This window comes from Urocitellus parryii, chromosome 12, assembly GCF_045843805.1.
Source record: "Urocitellus parryii isolate mUroPar1 chromosome 12, mUroPar1.hap1, whole genome shotgun sequence".
Classification (NCBI taxonomy): Eukaryota; Metazoa; Chordata; class Mammalia; order Rodentia; family Sciuridae; genus Urocitellus; species Urocitellus parryii.
The window spans coordinates 51,406,565-51,432,078 of NC_135542.1; the positions used below are offsets into that span (position 1 = coordinate 51,406,565).

General features: G+C 53.3%; 1 protein-coding gene across 1 annotated transcript in view; it reads left to right on the forward strand.

Moving 5' to 3' along the window:
* Window positions 1-25,272, forward strand: part of Kcnk3 (potassium two pore domain channel subfamily K member 3) — a 35,847-nt gene extending 10,575 nt beyond the window's left edge. Inside the window, exon 2 of the mRNA XM_026414215.2 lies at window positions 22,044-25,272. Coding sequence (XP_026270000.1) covers window positions 22,044-22,981 — 938 coding nt within the window. The 3' untranslated portion in view covers window positions 22,982-25,272. The remainder of the gene's footprint in view (window positions 1-22,043) is intronic.
* Window positions 25,273-25,514: the final 242 nt, after the last annotated feature.

Here is a 25,514-nt window from a genome sequence, read left to right on the forward strand (position 1 = left end):
TGCCCCCAGGAGTTTATTCACTAGAGCTAGAGCAAAAACCCAAGAAAGTCAAGTTTAAAACTCCCCAGGTGATGGGAAGCTGCAGCCAGGTGGAAAGTGCAGGGGAGACGAGAGCTTGTTAGGACCAACATTCTGTCCTTGGGAGGCTGGGACACCTGCCAGCCACAGACCTGTGCTTTCTGGATTTCCTTGGTATCTCAGAAACATTCAGAGGGTGGCTGAGGAAGAATCTTCACTAATTCAAAGCCAAAGCTCCTGGGTGAGCCAGGTGGCAAAGTCATCAGGAGTTAGTGGGTGGCTCCAGAAACAAGTCACATTTGCCCTCCCCCCAGGCACTCAGTGGAGGACCTGAGGACAAGCAGTGTCCCCACCATGGCTGAGGCTCTCAGACTGCTCTCAACCCGTGGAGAGTCTCCCCTGTCGAGGAACAAGTCAGATGGCTTGCACTAGACATGACCCCATCTTCATGGCTCAGAACCATGGGTTTTCCACACTGAGAGTCAGACAGAGTGAGACCCAGGGCTCTGGAGCAGGGTCCCCTCTTGTACTTGGTCCTCCTCCTGTTGGTGCCAGAGAAAGAGAGAGAGAGAACCTAGAATTCTACTCATTTGCAGCCCTCTTCCTCTTGGAGCACCTCGCTCAGTGCCCCAGAGATCTGAGTACTCATTTCCTGCTGTCCCAGGGTCGACAGTAGACCCATAGAGGCAGGTTACCAGTTCTTTCTGGGAGCTGAAAGAGGATTTGACTTAGTGTAGCTAAGCTAAGGAAAGTGGGGGACCTGGTCCCTTCCACTGTTTCTCTGTTCCTGGAGCAAGTCCGACCTGAACTTGGCTTTGCCTGTGAGGGGTTGGTCTGGTGATGCCCCTTAGTTCAGATGTGCTCCACTGGATCTAGCTTGACCTTCCCTCCCACTCCCTCCTAGGAAGCACACTATTATGAATTATGCTCTTGTCCCGACTTCACCCCATATTGTCCGGACCCTGGAGGGACTTCCTCTGTGGCCAGTCCCAAGAACAGAGATCTGGATATGACCGCCAAGTCACGCTGTTCTGGAAAGAGAGCATTTCTGACTGTGGCCAAGGTCCTGCTTATCAGCAGAGCTAGGACACTGCTCCAGCCCCTGGGGTGCTGGAATGCAGGAACCTCCCATCAGAAGGGGAAGGGATGGGGAAGGGTGGGCTGCAGGCTGGCAGCTGCCTCATTAGCCCCTGAGCTGGAGTGCAGAGGGAGTGCTGGTGCTGAGTGCAGGCTGACCCTGGAGCGAGGAGCGAGGCTACAGCAGCAACTTCTCAGACTGAGCAAACCCAGGATGTGCACAGATGCAGGGCCTACTCTGAGGCTCCAGGGCCCTGGGAGCTGATATCCTGCTCACAGACCAGCCTTCAACATTATACCTGGACAAGTGGCCTATTAGATCTCTGAAGGGCCAGGGATTAGGACAGTGGTTTGTTATCTCAGAATATTCTTAGACGAGGATGGTGAACGTTTGAGGGACTGACATTGGCCACTCCTGCAGAATAAGGCCTCAGGTGGCCATGCATGGACATCCTGAGTCCTTTGGATTCCTTGGGCACTGTCCCCCTTCCTGGAGGCTCTTCTCTCTTCAAGATGAGAAAGGAGACACACGTGAGGATATGGGGAGTGGCTTCCCCAGCCCCAGAGCAGTTCCTAACACAGCCAAGTCCCTGACTCTCTCCACCCCTCTCAGGCACCTGCACGGTTGTTTTCTCCTTCACCTGATTATTTCAAGCATCTTCCATGTGTCAGGCACCATCCTAGGCCTCAGGGACTCACAGGGGGAAAATGGTAGCCCCTGTTCTCCTGATGCTTTTATTTCAGGGAATGTAGAAAGTCCATAAACAAAACCATATTGTAACAGATAAACAACAAATGTCAATGGTAGGACACACCAGGAGACAGGAAAGCCAGGGGATATGGTAGAGAAGGAAGGAAGGAAGAGATGGGCAACTAGAGGTCACTCACTACAGTGACCTGGAAAAACCGCCTGCCAAAGAGGGCACTTGGCAATGCAAAGATGGGGAGGAGCCTCCAGGCAGGGGGACAATTAATGCATAAGTCTGCAGGGAAGCTGCAGTTGAGGAATTTGAGGAACAGGAGCAGAAAGAGCAGTATGGCTACAGCCTGCGAGTGAAGATCTGGAGAGGAGGTGGCTGGATCCTCAGGGCCATGGAGGTTGTGGCCTGGGTATGGATTTTATTCTAACTACAGTGGAAGTCACTTGGCTTAGTCTGTTCAAGGTGCTGTAACCAAACACCATAAGCCGAGTAACTTAAAACAACGAAAAATAATTTCTCTTGGTTCTAGAGGCCGGGAAGCTAAACGAAGCTGCTGGCAAGTTCCAGTATCTGGTGAGGGTCCACTTCCCTGTTTAGAAATGGCACCATCTAGCTGCATCCTCACATGGTGGAAGGGTCAAGGCAGCCTCCTGGAACCTCTTCTATAAGGACACTAGTCCCACTCATGAGGGCTCCACCTCTCAAAGGCTCACTTCCTGATACCATCACACTGGTGATTAGTTTCAACCTAGGAACTTGGGAGGACACTTCAGACCATAGCAGCATCGGAAGGACTGTGACATGATTCAACTTAAATGTTCACAAGATCACTCTAGATGCTCAGGTGGACACAGTCCAAGAGGGATAGCAGGGTTTCCCAGACTGCGGTACATAGCCCATAAGAGAGGACAATCGTAGTTTGGACAGATGGTGGGGAGTTGGAGAGTGTGGACAAATTGAGGCTGTTTTACGAGCAGAGTGGACAGGACCCACTGATGGGTAAGATGCATGTGTTCTGGGAGAGGAGGGGGGGGAGATATCTGTGAGAGTGTGGGGAAGAGAATAATCAAGGATAGTCCTGGATCTTTGACCTGAGCACCTAGGTGGAGGAAAAGCATTTACTAGATGGAAAAATGGAACCTGGAGAGTAACCGTTTTTGTGAAGAGGTTCAAAATTCCTGTTTTAGATGTTCAGGTTGATTTTGAGATGCTCTTGATGAACTCATAAAGGCAGTTGGATAGACAAGTCTGCAGCTCAAGGCAGAAGACAATGCTAAGATATAAACTTGGGGGTTATCCTGGCAAGGTGGCCTATCCTATAATTCCAGCGACTCAAGAGGCTAAGGCAGGAAGATCACAAGTTTGAGGCCAGCCCGGGCAATTTAGCAAGATGCTGTCTCAAAATTAAAAAGAAAAAGGGCTGAGGATATAGTTCAGTGATAGAGCACCCCAGTACCATAAAAAATAAATACATAAACTCAGGAATTAGAAAATTGGTAGTGAAATTTATCTGCTAGACAAGGTTCCTGGGGAGAGGGGATAGGTGTCAATAGAGCAGAGTGCCCAGCCCTTCTTCCCATAGTGAGAGGTCAAGCAAGGAAGGAGATAGGGAGGTACCTGGCAACATTGGTGTCCCAGAGGCCAGGAGGAGTGTTCCAAGAGAGGGAACAGTCCACTGTGCCAGCTGCAGCTGGGAGGTCAAATCGGATGACCATAGAGGAGCAGCCAGTGGACTTGGCAACACGCTGGTCAACAGAGTCATTGGCCATGAAAACTGTGTTGCATTTGACAGCTTGTTCCAGGTGCCAAGGAAGGAGGTGGCTGCACAGGGGTTCTCTGTTCTTGCTGGTGGCTGCACAGGGGCTTCTGTTCTTGTTGGAACAGAGGGACCAGGTTCCAGGAGAGGCAGGCAAGAGAACCAACATCATCCTTCCGTTTGCTGGCCTTTCCACATGTGCATCACAGATCTCCCACAGAGCCCCAGACGTAGTTATCATTATATCCATTATGCAAATGAAGTTCTAGGCCAGCCAGGTTGTGGGCTCAGGGCACCCAGCCGGGAATCCCAGGCTAGCTCTGTCTGACTTGCAGCCCTGATCTTCCTCCAGTAGCCCTCTCCCCTGCAATCCTGCCAGCCTGCAGCTCCCCACCTCCCCATCCTCCTTGTCCTTTGATCACTCCTGTCAGCTCCCAGCAGTCTTGGCCTCTGCTTCCCTCCTCTGGGAAAGCTCTTTTTTTCTTTGATCCCTGTGCGCCTGTCTTCAGCTGCATCTTCAGCTGGGCCCCCACGTCCTGCCCTCCCTGCTGCTGCAGGATGTTCCCGTAATCTCTGCCAAAGATGGGGGCTGCATAAGCTTCCAAGAGCCTTGAGGGAACCTGGGCCTGCAGGACAGGAGTGTTACCCAGCTCCCCGCCTGCTCTCTGGAGAAGAGGGTCTGGCTAAGCTTCGGTCCAGCTCCAGCCCAGCACTGAGCACTGAGTCTGGAGGCAGCCAGGAGTGGGAAGCCAGAGGGCCTCTGTAGTCATCCAGGTGGATCAAGGACCTCAAAGTCCTTCTCAAGAGAATGTTGTAGCTGAGAAGTGGCAGGCAGAGCATTGGAGAAGGTGGGGGCTCAGGACCTCAGAGTTTCTTTTGGAGCCAAGGCAATTGCAGTGGGAAGTCGTGGTGGGAAGACACCCAGAAACAATGTGGGGTCAAGAGAGAAAAATCTGGTAGGAGCTAGGGGACCTGAGCTCTCTGCAGGCCCAATGCTGCCCTGCCCTGCCCTGCCTGGTCACATCCTGTCTATCCTGCCTCATGTCCTGATCTCTGAGTTGAGGAATGTCACCCTGGATGCCAAGAGATGCCTCTGGCTCTGACTCTTGGGGTTGTGAGACCCCCATCTGCCACCAGCTACCCTGGCAGGGCTGGATACCTGGCTTCCAACTGGAAGAGACAAGCAGAGGGGACTCAACACCCAGATACCATGGAGGCCCAGCTGCACCCTGCAGTCCTGACAGGGGACTGCAGTAGTAATTAGTTCCTCACACATCTCCAGGGTTATTTTTAAGCTTCATTCTTCCACGGTTTATTTTTAAAGTAACAGTGGCACGTGCCTGGCCAGCTGCCCTTCCCAGGTGCCTGTTCCAGTTAGGACCAGGAATGAGCAGGGCAAGATGGGCCCCTTTCCCCAGGGTCCCCTCCTAAGGACCAGAGTTACCCAGCCCCTCTCTGGATGGCTCAAAGAAGGTTCCTGCTATGCAGAAGCCAGGGCCCCAGCCTGGGGCAGCAGGTAGGCCCACAGCAGAAGGCCCTGGGAAGGTCACCTGTCAGACATTACATGACCTTGACCGAGTCACCTTCCCGTGGGAGCTCAGCCTCCTCGTTTCTCACTGAGATGAGCAATAGTGACACTTGCCTCACTCTTTGTCAAAACACTCAAGAGTGAACCACAAACGGAAATGGTGCGCAAGCATAGGGAACATGATTAACTCCCATAGACCAGGCTGCCTCCCACTCTCCCACGAGACCCCTCCCAGGCTCATCTTCTTCCCTGGAAGAGTGACTCCCCCATCTGTGAGAGCTCCTCTGCTCTCATTCATCCCTCCCCACCTACCCAGAGACCTGCCTTTGCATTTCCCTACTGGCCAAACTCACATGGAAACAGTTAGGGACAGTACTGGGGAGAGCCCAGCTCTGCCATGTGCTTACTGTGTGACCTTGAACAAGTACTTGACCTCTCTGTGGCTCAGTTCCTACGTCTTTAAATGGGGATAATAATAGTCCCTACTGAATAGGGTTGTTTGAGGATTAAACGAGGTGCATATATCAGCTTACTCAGAGCGGTGCCTGGCACGTAGTAAGCGCTGTGTAAATGTTAGCGAGTATTGTTTTGAATTGGGGAGGAGGACCAGTGACAGAGGCATTTAATCATTTGAATAAAGTCAAGTGCAGAGAAAGCCAGCCTGCCTGGATTCTACATTGCCGGTGGGGCTGGGAGGAGGAGGGGAGGCAGACAGTACTGTAAGCAGTGACTAGAGAGAGCTGGTCCTGGGAAGGCCGCCTGGGACCCAGGGAGGCTGCCTGGGTCTCTGGAGAGGTTGCTGAGCTTGGAGCTCTTGGCACCATAAAACACAAGCTAAGGGCACCAATGCATAAATGGGCAGCCTCTATAAGCCACAGGAGTCGGGAAGTCACTCTCGTATTCGACCCTGGCTGGGCCCACCTGTTGTCTGACTGTGGCCGGTGAGAAGCAGTGTGGCTGAAGAGCTGGGAAGGCAAGTGGCCTGGCAGAGGTCATTGGGAAGCAGAGGGGTGTCTGCCTCCCGGTCTCTGTATGAAGGGCAGCGTCCCCAAGGATGCCGACCAGGAATGGCTGAAACCTTGGTCACTTGATTCTGTATAAAGAACATTTCCAACAGGGCCCAGGGTTGAAGCGTGGTTTCACAGACAGTGATGGAATCTTAATCTCTGAGAAGAGTCTGCATCCCTTTGGGCTGGAGGAGGGCAGAGGGACCCAGAGCTTTCAGGGCCCAAAACTTGCAGGAAGAGTGGGGACCCAGGGGCCAGGTTCTGAGAGGGGCCCTCACTCCCTCATTGCACTATAGGCTTTTCTGCTTCCTGGGACTGTGTACTCTACAGCCCAGCAGGTTCTTGCCTTCTGCCTTGGATGGTAGACTGAGCTCTGCCAGGAGTCTTCGGAGAAGTGGGCAGGATGTTGGAGTATGTGTGCATGCATGTGTGTCAGGGAGAGAGAGAAGGAGAGAGAGAGAGAATGCACCTGCCCATGTGTGTCGGAGGTGGGACCCCATGTCTACAGGCTTGCTCAAAGGAGTCAAGGTCCCAGCAGCTGCCTCAAGTCTGAAGTCCCTGTTGCCTGGAGTCCCTCTCCTCGCGGGCACGATGCCAACCTTCACCATCTGAGCTCCTGAGCCCTGGGGAGGGTGCTGAGCCTAAGAAAAGCCTTCCTTCACATCTCCTGGCATCTGCTCCCAAACTCCCTGCCAGGCCAGAGCTGTCTGGGCCACTAGCCATGACCAGGAAGGAGAGTGAGGAGCAGGTGATGGAGATGGGGCCACCATGCTCCAAGGCCTCCCCACCTCACCCGAGCCATCCATCAAGACCAGTTTCACACATCTGCAAGGTTTCCACTATGGGCACAGGGCAAGGCGGGCCAGCAGGAGAAAGACCCACCTCCAAGTTCAACCCAGGGCCAGGCAGAGTGACAAGCACAGAAGGTGTCCTTCTCCCAGCTAGGGGACAAGGAAAAGTGTGCCAGACGAGGCAGACCCAGACCTGTCCACAGAGGGCAGAGGAGAAGCAGAAGGGAACTCCAAGCAACAGCAAGCCCGTGAGCAAGTGCTCAGAGGAGAAGCTGGCACAAGGTGGGAAGCTCTTGGAACAGCAGGAGCTGGAGTGTTGGGGGCGTTGGGAAGGAGCAGGCCAAGCTGGGGTGGGTTGGGTTGCAGATGTACAGCCTGTGTGCTGGACCAGGCCCCTCCCCACAACTGATTGTGGGGAACTAAAGTTTCTGAGTGATGAGTGGCAGCTCAGCACTAGGCTGGAAAACCATGAAGATATAGTAATAACAGCCCCTGCTTCTTGAGCCCCCACATACCAAATCTTGTTTTAGGCACTTTCCATATTACATTTCTTACCCCAAGGTCATCCAGCTACCTGGTAAGAGGTGGGACCAGGGAGGTGGTATGGGTGGTAGGAGAAGCAGCAGATCTGGTATTAGGAGACCCAGGCCCAGCTCTGGAACTGCATCTGTGAATGAGATGTTGACTTGCCAGACTTCATGTCCCCAAGTGTTGAATGGATATCATCTCTGCCAGTGGGCTGCACAGGGCTACCATGCCCCTGACCACTGTAGAGTGCTGCCCATGTGGGTCTCCTAGAACCCAACCAGGGCCCTCCTGCTACACAGCTCACCATGTGGGGTTTGTTGGGATGCAGAGCATAGAGCTGGGCCCTCCATCTGGCATGGCTGGGGCCTCGCCAGGGCACAGTGCCCCTTTGGACCAGAACAAATAAGAGGACTTATAAAAGGAAACAATGCCACTTAGCCAGTGTCAAAGGTCAGCAGCCAGAAGCACAGGCCTCTCCTTCCCAGCCTCTCTGGCTGCATTACTCCTGTCTCTGCTTTGCTTGATCGCTCTCTGGCTTTCCTTCCTCTGTAACTCTGAGTTGCATGTGACTGTGACTCAGAGTGACAGAACCTGAGTGGCTCAGGCGAGCCAGCAGCTTGGGTCCTCTTGGGTCAGGTGTCCCATGCTAGTCCAATCCACTGTGATCTGGGCCAGGATGACAAGGTACAGGGTGACTTGACCACTGTCTTTGGTCCACTATGGCTCGGACAAGGAAGAGGCTACCTATGCCCGTCCTTGATGTATTGCAGTAAGAAGGACCAATCCAAAGAGGTAGGCAGGGCCAGGCATACCTCACATGTGCTCGTCGACAGCCTCCTTGGAGCCCTGGCACCTGCCCTCCGGCTTTCTCTCTTCTCCTGTGCTTTCTGACTCAGGGCCATACTGAAGCCTTCTGGTGGTCTCCAAAGAGAGGCTTCAGGGGCTGCTCTCTGGACAGAAGGGACTGGCCATCCATCCAACCACTGGGTCCATCAGCTGGCAGAGAACAGGAATGAGGCTGAGGAGAAAAGGTTTTTGGCCAGAATAGCATCCTATATCCTCAAATGGAGGGTGCCAAGACTGTAAGACCAGGTCCTGCCCTGAGGGGGTTATAGTAGTGGAGTGTGGGGGTATTTTGCATACTATATTTCTTACCCCAAGGTCACACAGCTACCTAGTAGGAGATGGGACCACGGAGGCAGTGTGGATGGTAGAAGCAGCAGGTTTGGTGTCAGGAGACCCAGGCCCAGGTCTCCTAGCCGCTAGGCATGTGCTATTGTTAATCTCTGGACAAGGTGGATGGTCCCAGGGACACCTTAGGTGGTCAGAACTCTGAAAGCACCTGATTTTGAAGGCCAAAAGACCTAGGTTAAATTCTAGATTCATCCATTTATGCCTGATGACCTTGGGCCAGTAGTATTGCCCTTCTCTGGACCCTGGTTTCCTCTTCAAACTGGAGCTAGTAATGCCCACCTGGAGGGTCACGGTGAGAAGCAGAGACAATTGACAGGATGCCTGGCCTACTTGACACTGCTGCTATTATTAGTAGACACACTAAGAGCAGAGGAGGCCCGTGTCTGTTCTGGTGTGTGGATGCCCTCCCTTGATCTTCCCTTCCTTGTTACACCCATCATCTGCATTCTCACTGGCAGCCCCAGACTTAGCTGGCATGGGGGGAAGTCCAGAGGTGAGAAACGCCCACCGTGCTAGGGGCCAGCTGGCCCCCCACACTGCACATGCAGATTGGACTAGAAGGAGCGTTGCTCATGGAGACTTTGCTGTGATGCTATGTCGGCCAACGTCGCCAAGAGAGGCCAAGTGTGTGGCAGAGAAGGATGCTACGTGGGCAGTTGGCAGAAGGGGACGCTCAGGGACCCAGAGTAGGAGGAAGGCTTCCTAAGAGAAGGTGATGGCGGGAAGGAGGCGCACACAGCAGCCAGTGCAGGAGAGCTGCTGAGGTTCCAACGCGGAAGGGAGGTCTTGGCCATAATTCTGTAAATCCAAAACTGTTCCAAAATCAAGTGGATTTTGTACAAACAGTAAATGGTGAAACCAACCAAACAAACAACACGGAAGGAAAGGGGAAAGAGAGTATGGCCTCAGACATTGAACTTGATCCAATTTGTAGTTACATCCAGGGCCCAGAGGCTTTGATACACCAACCAGGTGTTCACATTGACCCTAAATGATGTCCAGGGCCATCTCTGGAGGCTGCTGGGAGCAGAGCATGCCAGGCTCCCAGCCACAGAGGCTGGCACATTTGTGCACCTGTTTTCACCTTGCTGGTTTCCAGTCCCATCTTCACCTAGTGCCACTCACCTCCAGCTCCCACATAGATTCAGCACATGCGGGGGCAAATCTCCACTTTGGGGCTTCTCCCACCTGTCCACTGGCTGGTGTCTGTTCCCAAAAGGCCAGTCCCAGCTATCCGGTCTCAGCCCTTAGCCTAGCACCTGGCACAAAGTGGTAGGTGCTTAGGAAATGTTGGCTCTATTTATTAATTAAGACAAGCTCAGAAGGAACAAAGTCATGTTTGTCTCACTGACTTTCCAGCTGGTACACTTGGACAGTCATGCGTTACAGATTGTCCAAAACCTGAGCCCTTCAGCTCCAGGGGTCCCTGCTCTCTGCTCAGCCTCCCTGGGCACCATAACCCTCTCTGCCAGAGCTGGCTGTCTTCTTCCAGGGCCAGCCATGAATTCCCTGACAGCCTGTGGCAGCCTCAGCCTGCCACCTCCTGCCATCTGGCTCAGACCAGTGAAGGAGTCCCAGTGCACTCTCAGGCCCTGCCACTGTAGGAAGGGGCTGGGGGAATGGAAGTGGAAAGTACCTGCCTCCCACCACTCACCCACCCCATGTCACCCCTTTCCCAGGACAGCCTTAAGAGCAGTGATTCTTGAAGGTCATGCTCAGATGAGCCTGATCCCTGACCTCAGTCCAGAGGCCCAGGAGGCCACTGAGATGAAAAAGAAAGAGAACAGGACTTGGCCTAGGAAGGCTTGGTTCTGCCATATGCCTGTGTGGCCTTGTCTGAGTTATTCAGCCCTTCAGCTCAGTCTCTATCGATGGAAACCCAGGATTCAGAATTCAGCCACTCTCTGCTGATGTTGGTAGGGTTGTCCATGATGACAGGCCCAAACAAGGACTTGCACTCAGCCATTCACCAGCCATGTGGGCTTGAGTGAGTTATGAAAGCTAACTGTGCCTCAGTTTTCTCATCTGTAAAGTGGAGATAATGCCTCTGTCATAAAATTTCCGTGGGGCTGGGGATGTGGCTCAAGCGGTAGCGCGCTCACCTGGCATGCGTGCAGCCCGGGTTCTATCCTCAGCACCATATACAAAACAAAGATGTTGTGTCTGCCGAAAACTAAAAAATAAATATTAAAAAATAAAATAAAATAAAATTTCCATGAAGATTAAATCATGTGTAAAGCACTTAGCACGGTGCCTGACAGACACTGAGGCACCAAGCATTTACTGACACATGCTTAATAACCATGAGCTTTCCTACCTTAACCACCACCACCACCACTACTGCTACTGTACGCCAGGTATTGAGCAGCTGAGAAGTAGAAGCCAACCCCACCCACAGAAGGCTCAGAGGCCAGAAAGACCAACAGGAGATCAAACTCAGACACATCAGTCACTGAAGAAGCAAAAGGAAGCAGAAACTCAAGGCCCCAGGAGGCAGGGTCCAGGATCAGAAGGAGGGGCTGGGCAGGCAATAGGGAAAACCTGAGGCCGACAAGATTGTCCAAGTGCCCTGGCCAACCTTGGCCCTGGGCACCTCAGGCAGTGTGGGGAGGTTGTCTTGAGATGGATCAAGGGGTCAGTTTTGAAGCTGAAACTCCAGCTGCCCCTCTGCTTCAGCTGGGGGAAGGTTGATCAGACCCTCCCAAGGCCCTCACTGACTCCATGGCATCTCATCAATGCCAACCAGAACCATGGTCCAATGTGCACCCAAAGGCCCAGTGCATTGCTTGAGCATCCGACAGGCCCAGGGGCCCTTGACTGACCCTCCCACTGACTCTACTTCTCTCTCCACTGTTGGTAGGGGACAGGTGGCAGCACCCATGACCACCCAGAATCCTAGAATGCTGATGGGCCCCAAGGACATCTCCTCCAACCTCTTCAAGACCAGGAGCGGGGCAGGGTTTTGCCTGTGATCACTCACACAGTGGCACAGCTGGAACCCGACCGCAGGTTTTCTGACTTCCATCCCAGGGCTAAGGGTCCTAGAGCAGCCAAGAACAGGGGAAGGAGGACCGTCTTTGCATTTCAAGTTAACTTTCAGTATTTGTGGCCTGAGATTAAAAAAAAAAAAATGTCGCTCTGAGACTCAATTTTCCACATCCATAGAACAGGGTAAAAATAACACCTCCTGTGTAGGCCTTCCGTGCAAACTTCAACAGCGGAATGCACAGAAACTGCTTTGTAAGTGATGGAGGCTGGTGTGGAGGAAATACGAGGAATGATTACTGCTCTACTTAGAGCACAGTACATAGGAAAGACTCAAAAATGTTGGCAAGATGAATGGATGAATGTTTGAAGGATGATGAGTAATGATCAAAGGGCCCCAGGAGCACTGATTTATTTAGATGGGTGAGCTCAGGGAAGGCTTCCCAGAGGGGGTGGCTTTTGAGGTGTGTTTTGATGGAGGAATAGGAGTGTGTCAGGTAGGAAAAGAACATAAGTATCCATAATGTGGAAATGGGTCCTCCCAAGAGCTATGAGGACCAATCCCACAGACAGGTTTGGGCTCTTGGCCCTCCTCAAAACTCACCCCTCTCCCATGTGCATGGGACATGGAGGAGCTAACAATTTATTAAATACTAAATATAACTTTCCAGAGAGACCTTGGGGAACTTGTAATCTAATATCCCATCTATAGGTAAGAGAACTAGGCCAACTAGGGCCTGAGGCTGAATCTGGCCCACTGTTTATTTTTGTTAATAAAGTTTTATTAGAATAAGGCCATGTCCATTTGTTTACATAGCCTCTATGGCTGCTTCCTTGATCCAGTGGCAATTTGAGTAGTTGTGAGACACTATCATATGGCCTGGGAAACCCAAAACATTTACTGTCAGGCCCTTTATTTAAAATGGTTTGCTGACCTCTGTTCTATAGCAAGACAGAGGCAAAGTGAGGATGGGCACACACAGGGCATCTTGACTCCCAGTTGGGTTCTCTTCAACTCCTGTGCACCATCACCTCCCTGTGACCCTGTGGTGAGATTTCAGGCGTCCAGGCTCTGGACCCCTACCCAGGCTGTCCACTGTGGCAAGTCCACTTTATATTGGGCTGTAGAATTCCTTCTCAATGCCTGGCTGTCCCCGGCAGATTTATTTAATTAAAACTGCACTACATCAAATCTGAATTTGTTGTTCTGAACTCAAAGATACCCTGTCCAGGGCTGGGGCTGGGGATCAACGGTAGCGCACTTGCCTGGCATGTGTGAGGCGCTGGGTTTGATTCTCAGCACCGCATATAAATAAATAAATAAATAAATAAATATCAAAAACAAAAAAAAAAGATACCATGTACAACTGGTCATAAGGACATACAAGACACAGGTCTGGGCCGTGACACCATGCCCTAGGGCAGATCCCAAAGGCCCAAGGTCAGCGTCCTTCCCAGGATCCTGCCCTGCAGTGTGTTCCTGCCCACTTCCCTCTGGGGCTTCGCATTCCATTCATCCTCCCTGTTTCCATCCCATTCAAACATCGGGTCCATCTGGGATGCCCACCTCCCCCTAATTCAATAAATCAGCAGAGATTTATCAAGCACCGGCTCTAAGCCAAGCACTCTTCTATGTGTGGGGGACATACCAGTGAACAAAAGAGACAAAAAAATTCCACCCAGAGAGCTGGGAGTTTCACTCATAAGTACAAGGGCATCCCAAACACTGGTTTTTGTTTGGGGGTTTGGGATTTTGTTTGGTTTTTGTGGGTTGGTGTTTTGTTTTGGTTTTTTGGTATCGGGGATTGAATCCAGGGACACTTTACTATTGAGCTACATCCCCAGTCCTTTTTATTTTTAATTGAAAACAGGGTTTCACTAATTTCCTGAGGCTAGCCTTGGACTTGTGATCCTCCTGCCTCAGCCTCCCAAGTCACTGCTATGACAGGCCTGTGCCACCACATCAGCAGGTGTCCCCCACACTGTGTGCTCTCTCTCCCGTCTCTTCCCTTCCTCTCTTCTCTCTTTACCTTTCCCCACCCGCCCCCCACTCTCCCCACCTGAACTCTTGAATTCTCTACTTCTGTCTAGCTTACACCCGGGCCCTTGACAACTGGGCCATGCCAAGGTCCCCTAATGAATCGTCCTGCCCCCACCCAGGGGTGCCATGTCATTCATCTCAGCACCTCTTTGAGCACCTACTTCCCTTACTCGGGAGCTGTCAATGGCTCCCATTGCCTTCCAGGTAAGATTTCTACCCTGAACCTGCCTTTCAAAGCTCCTCAAATTTGAGCCCTCTCCCTCCTCAATGACCTTCACTTTTCAACAGAACTTCTTGCTCCAGTAGGAAGATTTGTATTGTTGTTAGGTTTATAATATTCATCATCTTCTATTTATAAAAGTAATAAAATTTTTGCAAAACATAGAAAGTATAAAAAGAAAATTAAAATTAATCATGAGCCCATTATTCAGGATAAACTCCATGAGCTTTTAGGATATTTCCTCCTAGCTCCTTCTGCTGCGGGTATGCATGTATACATACATTTTTTATATGCATATAGTTAGTATGGGGTCCCACCATACAGAAGGGGTTGTGCCTCCCATCTTTAACGTGATATGAGGTTTTCTATGTAATTAAGAGACTCCTCAGGAACAGCACTTTAATGGCTGCATAATATTCTGCCCCATAAATATACCTTAATATGTTTAACCAAACCCTATTGGTGAACATTTGGACTGTTTACAATTTTTCACAATGAAAATGCTGCTATAAACATCCTTGTTCATAAATCTCTGTTCCCATCTCTGGTTTTTTTCCCAGCAGAGATTCCTAGAAGTGGCACCGCAGGGTCCCCTGATAGATGCATTTGTAAGGCTCTCGCGCACCAGGAAGCTGCCGTTCTGAGATCCTGCAGGTCCCCCCCAGCCCGACATATGAAAATACCCCTGCCTGTTTTCTCTGCCCCTACCAATAGGTGTCCGGTTCGCAGCAGTTTCCCTGTCAGTCCTGCATCTCCCATCAGCCCCTTGGAGCTCAGGGAAAATGCACCCTCCTCCATGAAGCCCTCCTGACACCCTGAAGTTCTTCACCTCCAGCCCTCCTCTGTTCATCTCAGACCCCACCTAAAAACTGATCAACTTTACCACACATTTGAATAATATGGGCAGTGCTAACCTGGGCTTTAGATGGGACTTTGAAGTTCTCAAAGTGCTTCCACTGAAAGGGTTCATGTGATTTACTCCCAGATGGGAAATGTTTTGAGGTCACCTTGGTTTGATCATCTGGTCTACTTCTCCTGGCCACATCACTGACCTTGAGTCTAGCCTAACCTCAAACTAGCCTTGAGTTCATGGACATTTTAAACCCAGCCTTCCCTATTCCTTGGCCTAGTAGAACAGATTATAGAAGGCTCTCCTTCACAGCATGGGTCAGTCAAAGAGAACAGAGGTCCTGCAACCCAGCCTTTGCTCATCACCAACTTGCTGTGACCAGGGGCTGGTCCCTGTTCCTCTCTGAGCCTTGGTTTACCTATCTATAAAATGGGCAAGTTGAACTGTACCGTCTCCATACTCCAGCACTGATCGCTGCTGAGGTCCCTGTGGCAGGCACCCAAAGCAGCTCTGAGTGCCTCTGAGGTCCCTGCACAAAGCCGGCCTCTGGGACAGGCCCGAGGGAGCTGGCCCAGGAGGGAGGCCTGGCTCCAGGCCAGGCTGTGTCTGCAAACACTGACCTTGGCTGCCGCAGGGATTTTCCATGACACCAGCACCCTCCCTCTCAGCTTCCCCCACTCCACGTGGGCCCAGGGAAGGTGGGGGCTGGGGGCCTTGAGACTGTCCTACACCAGAGGCCCCCCAATCAGTAAGGGGGCACCTGCGGATGGGAGAGAGCTAAGGAGAGAGAGAATGAGATCCGGGAGGAAGGAAGGGGCAGGGACAGACAAGCTGGTTTGGAGTGAGGGGAAGAGCCACGAGAGGAGATGAGAGGAGATGGGAAGAGAGGCCTTGGGAAGGGGCAGGGCTGAGCGAGGGGACGGGTGCTGGGCTTCAGAGCTGTCCTTCCTGGGAGCTCTGGCCTGGAGGGCGACAAACTCCAGACCCAGTTCTGCACGCTGGTCCCCACCCCCACCCCAACTCAGGAGGCTCTGTGGTTTCCCAGGCCCAGCTCTGGGTTTGGCCAAGCCATGGGGGAGGGGGGGTCCTTCTAAGGTCTTAAAGTTGAAGGGGACAGGGTACCAAAGCAAGAGCAGGAACTATGAGTCACCAAAGGACCTCCTGCTGATGACCACCTCCCCTCCCCCTCTGGGTGTCTGCCGGGAGGTTTACTCTCTGCCATTTCAGACTGCAAAGTCCTCCAAAACCTTGGCCTTTGGGGTTGAACAACATTTCCTGAGCAACTGCCCCCTACAGGCCCTGTGTGGAACTCTGAGGGGACTTGCAGCCCTGGGAGAAAGATTCCAGCAGGTTCCTGAACCAGATCTTCCAAGAGGGAGGGAGAGCACCTGCGCTCCCCCCCTCCCAATGCCCCAGACCAGCAGCCCTGCCCTCTGCCTCCAAGAGGCCTGAGCTCCTGTGCCCGATGCCTTCCCTCACCCCCTTTAACACACCAATCAGGCTACCTAGGAGCCCCCAGTCCCACCTCCCAGCTCCACAATGATGCCATCTCCAGACTAAAGGCAGCTCTGCTCCATGCCTCTGTCTGTCCCTGAGGAGGCAGAGCACTCGAAGTCCCTTCCTAGGTGACACTCAGCTCAGGCCTGGCTGCCCTCTGCCCTACCGCAGATGAGCCCAACCCTCCTCTCCTCCCTGGAGTCCCCCGCTCCTTGCTGGCTGCCCCACAGGGCCCAGGCAGCACCCCAAAGCCAGGCCCTTCCCCCATTTCCAGCATCAGTCCAGAATTCAAAGCCTTTGGGTGTCTCAGGCCATAGGTCACCTCATCCATCTTCCCTCAGGACAAACATGAGCCCAGCCAGGGCCATATTTACATTAGATAACTAGGTCTGCAGGGAGACAGGATATGGCCGGGCACCGCCAAGCACTGTGTTTCTAATCCACCCCGAGATGGAGATCAGAGTCAGATCTCAAAGTCAGAAATGGGAAGAAGGACCCTACAGGCTCTGGATGTGAAGGAAGAGTGTTTCCCAAACTGTGCTCCAAAGAATGCTTGTTCAGCAATATGCACTGTGAGGATAATTCTCCGTGATCAAATACGTAGGAAATTTAGCAGCTTCCCCCGGCTTCCACTGGCCTTGCACATTAACACATGGCTGGCGCTGACACAGCCTACACTTAAATCAAATGACAAATCCTCTTTAATCCGGCATTTCCCCAATTTAATTTAACCAAGCAACCCTTTTCTCAACCAACAGTTATTAACATCCCATGGAACTGATATTTCAGAGAATTATCCTTGGGAAAGACTGATTGGGGGTTGTTGATGTTATTAATAATTAATATCTATGGATCCCAATGCCCTAAGCATTTTAAGTCTGCTTGTAAATCCCCCCAGGAACTCTATGAGGTACATATATTATTATGGCCATTTTATAAGTGGGGAAACTGAGGCACAGAGAATTAAGAAACTTGGCCAAGGTTAAAAAGCTATTTAGCTTCAAAGCCTGGGCTCTTATTTACCTTACCAAACTACGGAGATCCCCTCCTTATTTTCAGTATTTCAAACATATAACAATTAATTAAGTCAGTCAGTCTCATGGAATCATTATTATTATCCCATGCCAATCAGATGTTCTATAAGCAGATGTGTTCTTAATTAATTTTGATGGAGAAATACATTATGGCTTTAATAATCATGTATTCAGTGTCTGCTCTACGTAGTATCAACACCATACTGATTAACACATGGTACTTCATTAATGAAACTTTTTTCATTTCAATCTTGGCTCTGCAAATGGGTAGGGGAACAGAGAAGATAACACGAGGCATTGATAGCATGAGAGAAGGTGGGAGCCTCCTCTCTGCCCATGACACTGAGATGAGGGGAACTGAGGCCCAGAGAGGGGAAGGCACTGGCCACGACACGAAGTTAGTCAGGGGCAGGTGAGACCCGCAGTCCCTGCTCCCAGCCCCAGGCGCTTTCCTCCACCCAAGGCTGCAGGTGGCAGCCTGGGCTTGTGACCAGCTAGGCCAGAGGCAGGAGGTCAGGCAGGCAGGCCAGCAGCATCTGAGGCCAGTGGGAGCAGGCAGCCCAGCCCCGGCCAGCCAAGGCCATTGCCAAGGGCTCAGAGTGGCTAGTTGTGCTCTGACTAGGAAACAGGCCTCAGAGCGAGAAGGATCAGCGGGGGAGGGGGGATGGTAGATGCACCCCTTCAGGCTCTGCGTGACCCCAGAAGATGGTGACAGCCAGTGTCTGAGCTCCTTGCTGAGGCCAGGAGGAAAAGAACAGCTACCTGGAGTTCCCGTCCTATCTCTTAGTTTCTCGCTACCCTCAAATATTTATACTAATAATGAGTTCTCATACCCAGATATATAATTAATTTTTATGTCCAGTCACCTGGCTTCCTCAAGGCACTTTCTATTTCTCCAGCCAGGTTCCAGAGCCATCTCTTAGCTAAGCTGCTCCCAAGTTGGAGTTGCTGGCCCTAATTGAATGAACTGACTCTGGTTACCCATGAGCCAGAGATCAGGGGAAAAAAAATATTGGTTTTGGAATCAAGTATCCTGGGTTATAGTCCTGGCTCTATCATTTACCAGCTGTGTGAGCTTGGGCAAGTAGCTTTCTGTCTCTGGTCTTTGATTTCCTCATCTGTATAATATAAGGACTGAACCAAATATCAATCACTCAGAGCCTGTCTGGCTCTGAGAACCTTTAAATCTAAGGTGGGTTGAAGGAAGGGAGACAGAGTGAGGGAATGGGAGACAGCCGGGTGAGGACTCAGAGAGGCAGCAGCAAGTGTCTCATGGTCAATCTTGACTGCCCAGCCCAGGAGGTACTGTGAGAGAGGATGCCCCAGAGGGACAGCAGAGCCCCTCAGCCAGGGCTGGGCAAGGAGGAGATGGGTAACACCTCTTACTCCCTCCCTCGCAAGGCCAAGCCTGACGTGGGCAGGGACCAGGGCGGCCGACCTTCTGGCAACAGATGGGGCTTGCCAAACTCCCAGCTACTTCCCAGAAGTCCGGGGCCTCCTGGGAGTGGCTCCACCCCGGCTGGCTGTTCTCCAAGCTGGGCACCCACGTCAGCAGGTCCTCCCAGATCCCCTGCCCTTTCACCCAGTGACATGGGACAGGCAAAGGGGCAGGGCATGCTCACCTGGGACCCCATACTTGGAGAGGCCTCCGTGTCCCTGGCCATCTCTCTCCCCTCCCCCTCCTGTTGTGTCCTGTTCAAGTCAGCATCTGAGGCTGAGGCTCCAAGGGTGACGCTCCTCGGTCGCCCTTCTGGTCACCCTTCCTACGTTGCCACACTGACTCCAGTGCCCCGGGGGTGCACACTGAGTCAGGACGGCTGGGTGGGCTTGGCCAGCTCACAAGGCCTCTCCAGGCCTCCTGACCCCAACTGTGAAGTGGAGCCGGTCTCCTGGGAAGCTCTAAGGACTAAGTTAACAATGTCCCCGAGGAGTCAGAGCTTCTGATTGATAAGCCCTGGCCTGCAGTGGGAAGTGATACCCTTGGGGACATCTGACCCCAAGGGGCAGGCCCACCCGGGCCAGGGCCCCCCTGGCCAGGGCAGTGGCTCTGTCCTGGTAAGAGCCTTGGTCAGGCCTGCGTGAGTCACTTGCTTTGAGCGTTACTAAGTTCAACAGGAGGAGGCCGGGGGCGGGGATAGTCGCTGCGAATGCTGGGCCCCATGGGAATGGGTGCTGGGCAGTAGCGGTGAAGACAAGCAGCAGGACAGGCACTGTGAGCAAAGGTGGCAGTGAGGGGGCCGGGCAGATGGCCACTGGGTTTCCTAAAAGGCATTGGGCCCAGAGAAGTCACAGTCTATGAACAATCGCCCAGCGAGGAGGCGGGGATGGTGTTGGTGGTAGATGGGAGTCCCCTACCCTGACCCCGCAGAGAGCCCTGCTCCCTGGACTAGGTCTCAGGCACTCTCCCCCAGGGTCCCATCATGCTGGTTCCAGTGCACACTCTACAATCCCAAAGCACTTTCATACCCAGTTCCGAAGAACTTTCACGCCTAGTATCTTCTTTACTCCCCAGTACAGCTCGAGCAGGCAGCCAGGGCGGGGATTAATAGCTTTAGTTCAACCCCTGCCCAGTATTACAAGGCAAAGAAGCCCAGAGAGGGAAAGGGATTTGCCCAAGACCACACAGCTAGGGCCAGGCCCACACTCCCCACTCCCTGTGGAGTCTTGTCACCAGTGCTGCACCCGCCCTCTAGCCTGTGCAGTGCTGGCCTTGGGGACTTGAAGGACAGGATAAGCAGCAGCTCTGGCTCGGGACCTGCACAGCTGTCGAGGTGAGTTGTGGTCTGGCTGCTGCGGCCCAGCTGGCGGGCACAATCTGTTCTCACCCTGCTGGGCCAGGGATGGGCCAGGACCGCTGCTCAGCAGCTCCGTTGTCCAGGCCTCTGACAAAGGGGACACAGCCACTGGCTCGATGCCACAGTGGGGGTGGGGGAGCCCATTCTAAGGGCAGCCCCACACCTCACACACCCTGAGCAGCTGTTCCCAGACCTCATTGAGCTTTAAGATTCAAATGGCCCTAGGCTGGCAGAGATGCCAGCTTAACGGGAACACAGCTGCCCCCAGACCTGGTGCTGTCTTGGAAATGTGAGAGTCACCTGGCACTTCATCCATTCTTCATCAGTGAGCCATTATTGAGCACTTTATATGGACCAGGCTTTAGGCTAAGTGCACCGCCTACATTATTTCACTTATTCCTCCCCAAAGCAGGTGACTCATTAGCCCCATTTTACAGATATGGAAACTAAGGTTAGAAAGGTTTCTCTCTTCTCTCTCTCTCTCTCTCTCTCTCTCTCTCACACACACACACACACACACACACACACACTCACACACTCCACAGTCAGGGCAGATCAGATACAAAAGTGTGCAGTCCCCTGCCCAGCAATTTAGACATCAAGTGCATTTTGGGTCCCCATGGGGGCAATGTGGCTGACAATGTGGAGGTGGGAGTTAGAGAGGAACATGACAGGCCTTCCAGTGACACCCCCCACAAGGTAGTGTTTAGATGTATGTCATCCAGGGCCCCAGAGTTCAAAGCTGAACATTACCAATTCCAGTCAAATAAGCAGAAATCACTTTCGGCTGTGAGGAATCCAGGAGGACTGCATGGAACAAGAAGAGTTTGGTTAAGATTTCTTAAGGCTTCGAAAAAACGCAAAATTGGAAATGCTGCCAGCATTATTTTATTAGCATAATTATATTAATAAAAGAAATCAATACCTCCACAGCTTGGTGAAAGACAGAGGTTCAGACCAGTGGACCTCATTTTACAAATAAAAAAAAAAAACATAATCAGAAAAGGAGAGTAATTTGCCCAAGGTCACAGCCACTAGTGACAGGGCCCGAACTTGTTTCCAGAGTGTCTAAGTTCCCATCCAGGGTCATTTTCTGTCCAGGTAACCAGGCAATGGTTGGCTCAAAGGGAGGCTTTGCCTCTGCTTGGCTCCCGACTCTGTGAGAACTGGGGGTGGGGGTGGGGTTTACAGAGACTGCCTGGTTAGTAACAGTAACACACCTGGAAGGACACTCAGCTCCTGCTTGGCCAAGGGTAATGTCATATCCCCATGAGGGCATATCCTACTTTGGGGCCAAGACCAGGGAAGACTCCAGGCCCCAATACCAGATTGGGAGCTGCAAAGACCTGGAGCACTTACTCCTCTGTCTGGGAAGGCCAAGGCAGTTGGTCTCCTTTCTCTTTATCGGCCACTGCAGGGCCAGCAGCCCCAGGGGCCTACCACTCCCATAGCTTTAGCTGGCAGCAGGGAAATCATCCAAGGCTGGTCCCTGCCTCATTTTCCCTCGCTCCACAGTGAATCCCAGGATATCAGAACCCATTCATCCAAACACCTCCCCTCATAGTCAAGGTCCAAAGAGCTCAGGGAGCATGTCGGAGGTGGGGGCACTAAACTAGAACCCAGTTTTCAAGTGACTCTGGTACTCACACTCCCTCAGCTGCCTCTGGACACAGTTTCCAGCAGTTCTGAGAGCCAGCTCCTTCTCCAGCTACATAAAACCACCTGGGTTTTGAAGCCAAGCAGATTCGAGGTCAGACCCAGGTTGACCTGGGTTGCTCTGCTTCCAAACAGGGTGATCTTGGAAAAAATTACGGGGCCCTTCTAGTTTCTTCCTTCTTACCTGCCTTCTGAAATTGTCACAAGATTATTTGCACAGGCTCAGGGACTAGGGACGCAGATATGCCCACAGGGGTTGAAAGGCCCAGGATCTGCAGGATGGGGAGGGAAGGCGAGGAGGAGGAGACTCTCCGGAAAGGCAGCCCCACAGCCTGTGCTTTCTCTCCTCTTCCCGCTCTCCCCAGGCTATGGCCACGCAGCGCCCAGCACGGATGGCGGCAAGGTGTTCTGCATGTTCTACGCGCTGCTGGGCATCCCGCTCACACTCGTCATGTTCCAGAGCCTGGGCGAGCGCATCAACACCTTCGTGAGGTACCTGCTGCACCGTGCCAAGAAGGGGCTGGGCATGCGGCACGCCGATGTGTCCATGGCTAACATGGTGCTCATCGGCTTCTTCTCGTGCATCAGCACGCTGTGCATCGGCGCCGCCGCCTTCTCCTACTACGAGCACTGGACCTTCTTCCAGGCCTACTACTACTGCTTCATCACGCTCACCACCATCGGCTTCGGCGACTACGTGGCTCTGCAGAAGGACCAGGCGCTGCAAACGCAGCCGCAGTACGTGGCCTTCAGCTTCGTCTACATCCTCACGGGCCTCACGGTCATTGGCGCCTTCCTCAATCTCGTGGTGCTGCGCTTCATGACCATGAACGCCGAGGACGAGAAGCGCGACGCCGAGCACCGCGCGCTGCTCACGCACAATGGGCAGACGGGCAGCGGACTGGGCGGCCTCAGCTGCCTGGGCGGTGGCACCGGTGGCGGCGGCGACAGCGCGCACACCACGGACACCGCCTCGTCCACGGCGGCCCCCGGGGGCAGCGGCTTCCGCAACGTGTACGCCGAGGTGCTGCACTTCCAGTCCATGTGCTCGTGCCTCTGGTACAAGAGCCGCGAGAAGCTGCAGTACTCCATCCCCATGATCATCCCGCGGGACCTGTCCACGTCCGACACGTGCGTGGAGCACAGCCACTCCTCGCCCGGAGTGGGCGGCCGCTACAGCGACACCCACTCGCACCGCTGCCTCTGCAGCGGGACGCAGCGCTCCGCCATCAGCTCGGTGTCCACGGGCCTTCACAGCCTGTCCACCTTCCGCAGCCTCATGAAGCGCAGGAGCTCCGTATGAACCCCCGCGCGGGGCGTGGACCACCTGCCAGTGGGGGCCGGGGCTCCTGACCCGAAGAGCAACGGGGGAGGGGGGTCGGCCAGGAGCACCCCCACCAGCCGCCTTCGGTCCTTGGGATGCCCCCAGTCCCCCACCACCACTGTCCCCCACCTCCCCAACTCCAACTGTGCCTGCTCGCACCAGCCGGCAGGAGACCGGGCTCTGAGGACTCCTGGAGCCCCCATCCGAGCCCAGCATATTCCAAGAAATGTGAAACTTGGGGGGTCTTAGAGGGAAGGCAGAAGCTAGGAGGGAGCCTCCCAACCCTTTTGGAAATCTAAGAAGCTCCCCAGTCCTCAGAGGCCCTGCTGGTACCCAGACCCCCACCTCCCCAGGGGACTTAGTGTTCCACGTTGGTTTGCATCTCTCTATTTATACCTCTGTCCTGCCGGGTCTCCCACCTTCCCTTGGCTTCAAAAGCCAGGGTGTCTTTGTCCAGGTCACCCCCACTCAGTCCCACCCCTCACCCCCTCATCCCCAGCTGTGTGTCCCGGCCTCTCACTACCTTCTGTGTTGTTTTGCATGGCTTCACCTTATGGAGAAAGTGGAAACCTCAGCAGCCCCTAAAGCTAGCCCCCAGAGGGCAGGACAGAAAGAAAGAATAGGCAGGTGGCAGGAGGGGGAGAGGGGAGCAAGGGAGGAAAGGCTCTAGGGCTTTGGGCTGCAGGGCAGTGGCTCGGGTGGGTAGACCTAGTGGCCTCTAGTGCATTATCTGGGGGGAGGGGAGGACTCCAGCCTTCCACACACTGCCCTTGAAATCCAGAACAGAACACCAACTGGCCACCCCTGGCTGCTACTGCTACTCATTACCAACTCTTAAATTTGTGGAGTGGGTTTTTAGCTTCCCCAAACCCCATCTCGTCTATTCATTCATTTGAGTCTCACAAAACTCCAAATAGTTCACCAGGGCTGGAATTCTTGTCTCTATTTCATAGACGAGGACACAGGTGAAGTGTCCTGCCCAAGGTGACACAGAGAGCAAAAGGCAAAGGGGAACGAGAACCCTCTTGCCTGTCATAGCCTGAGTGATGTTCCTTCCAGCTTAGAAGCAAGGTTCCTGCCCCACACATGCAGCATCCTGTGGGCGGCCGAGGCTTAAACCACAACCACAAGCCCCGGACAGGGACCTTGCTGATGCGCAGCTTCTGCTACTCCTGTCCCAAGACAGGGACTCTGAAGGGGCCCTTGTCTCTGGGCTACCTGCTTACAAGCAGGAAAGTCCTTGGGACCAAGGTAAGCAGTCAAGGTCAGGAACTGCAGCTCTGGGCAGTTGGAAATTGGGCAGAGAGGCAAAGACAGCCTGTCTTTGCTGTCCTACTGGGACATCGTCCCTAGCCCCGCAGCAGCCATTGTGGGTACCTGTGTCCCAAGTAGCTACAGATAAGCTATGGCCAAAATCATGAATACTCCTCCGAGCAGGAGGCTTAGACCTCTGTGCCCTCTGCCTGCCCCACCTGCAACTCAGAGGCTCAGGTGGAGTGTGGTGGGTGGGGGCATGCCCTCTACTCTCCCCACAGCTAGAGCTGGTAGAGTAGCTGGGACAGCATCAAGCTGGAGGTGAGGGACCTCTCCTTCCACAGATCGGCCTTCCCATGCTGCTCCAGGGTCAGCTCCTCAACTCTGCTGAGCAAGGTCAGCCCTGGCATTCAGTGAAGCTGGAGAGAGGGGCCTGAAGTATGGTCAGCCTCAAGCTCCACCTCAGCAATGTCCTCTAGGCCCTGGGAACCCCAAGAGGGAAGAAGTCCGGCCTGTCTGTGATCCCATCTCAGTGTAGAAGACCTGGCCCTGGTGCCAAGTGGGGTGGGGCCCAAGGCCTAGAAGAGTGCCCTCTGTTTTTATGTTGGGGGTGGAGGACAGTGCTAGCTGCCTCTGTCCTCTGTGTGACCCTGCCCTCGAGGGGTCAAGTCCCGTCAGACCCGAGGGAACCACAACCAAAGTTGCAGAGAGATGGTGGAAAAAGAGGCAGAAGACCCTGGGGCAGAGCACAGCAGCCTGCTGGTCTCCAACTGGGTCTTTCCTTTCCAGGGAACTGGAAGGCCAATGTCACTTCCCCGTCTCACCCAACACACACCGCAGGCAGTCTTTCTGCTTCCCCAATGCCTTATGCCTGGGCACACTGCCACAGAATATGCAATATGTGTGGGTGACATGTCCCCACACCCACACCCCACCCGGGCAGCCCTGAATACCCCAGGCTGTGGCTGCCAGGCCTCCCCTTGGCTCCCCTGCCTATCTGTCTTCACACTGAGAATGGCGCCTAATAAATGCTGTCCATGGAGACCAGGGTCAGGCTCCAGCTCTTCTGTTATCACAAACCCTTACGGCAGAGGGCAGCCACCCCGTGGTCCCCAGTCCGGGTCTACAAACACACCTAACTGATCGCCTCAGGCTAATCAGACTGGTCTGCGGGCCTTGGGGAGAAGCCTAATGGGGAGCACTCCTTTCCCTTTTGGGACTTCTCAGAAGATCCAGATTTTCTTACTATCATCCTGGA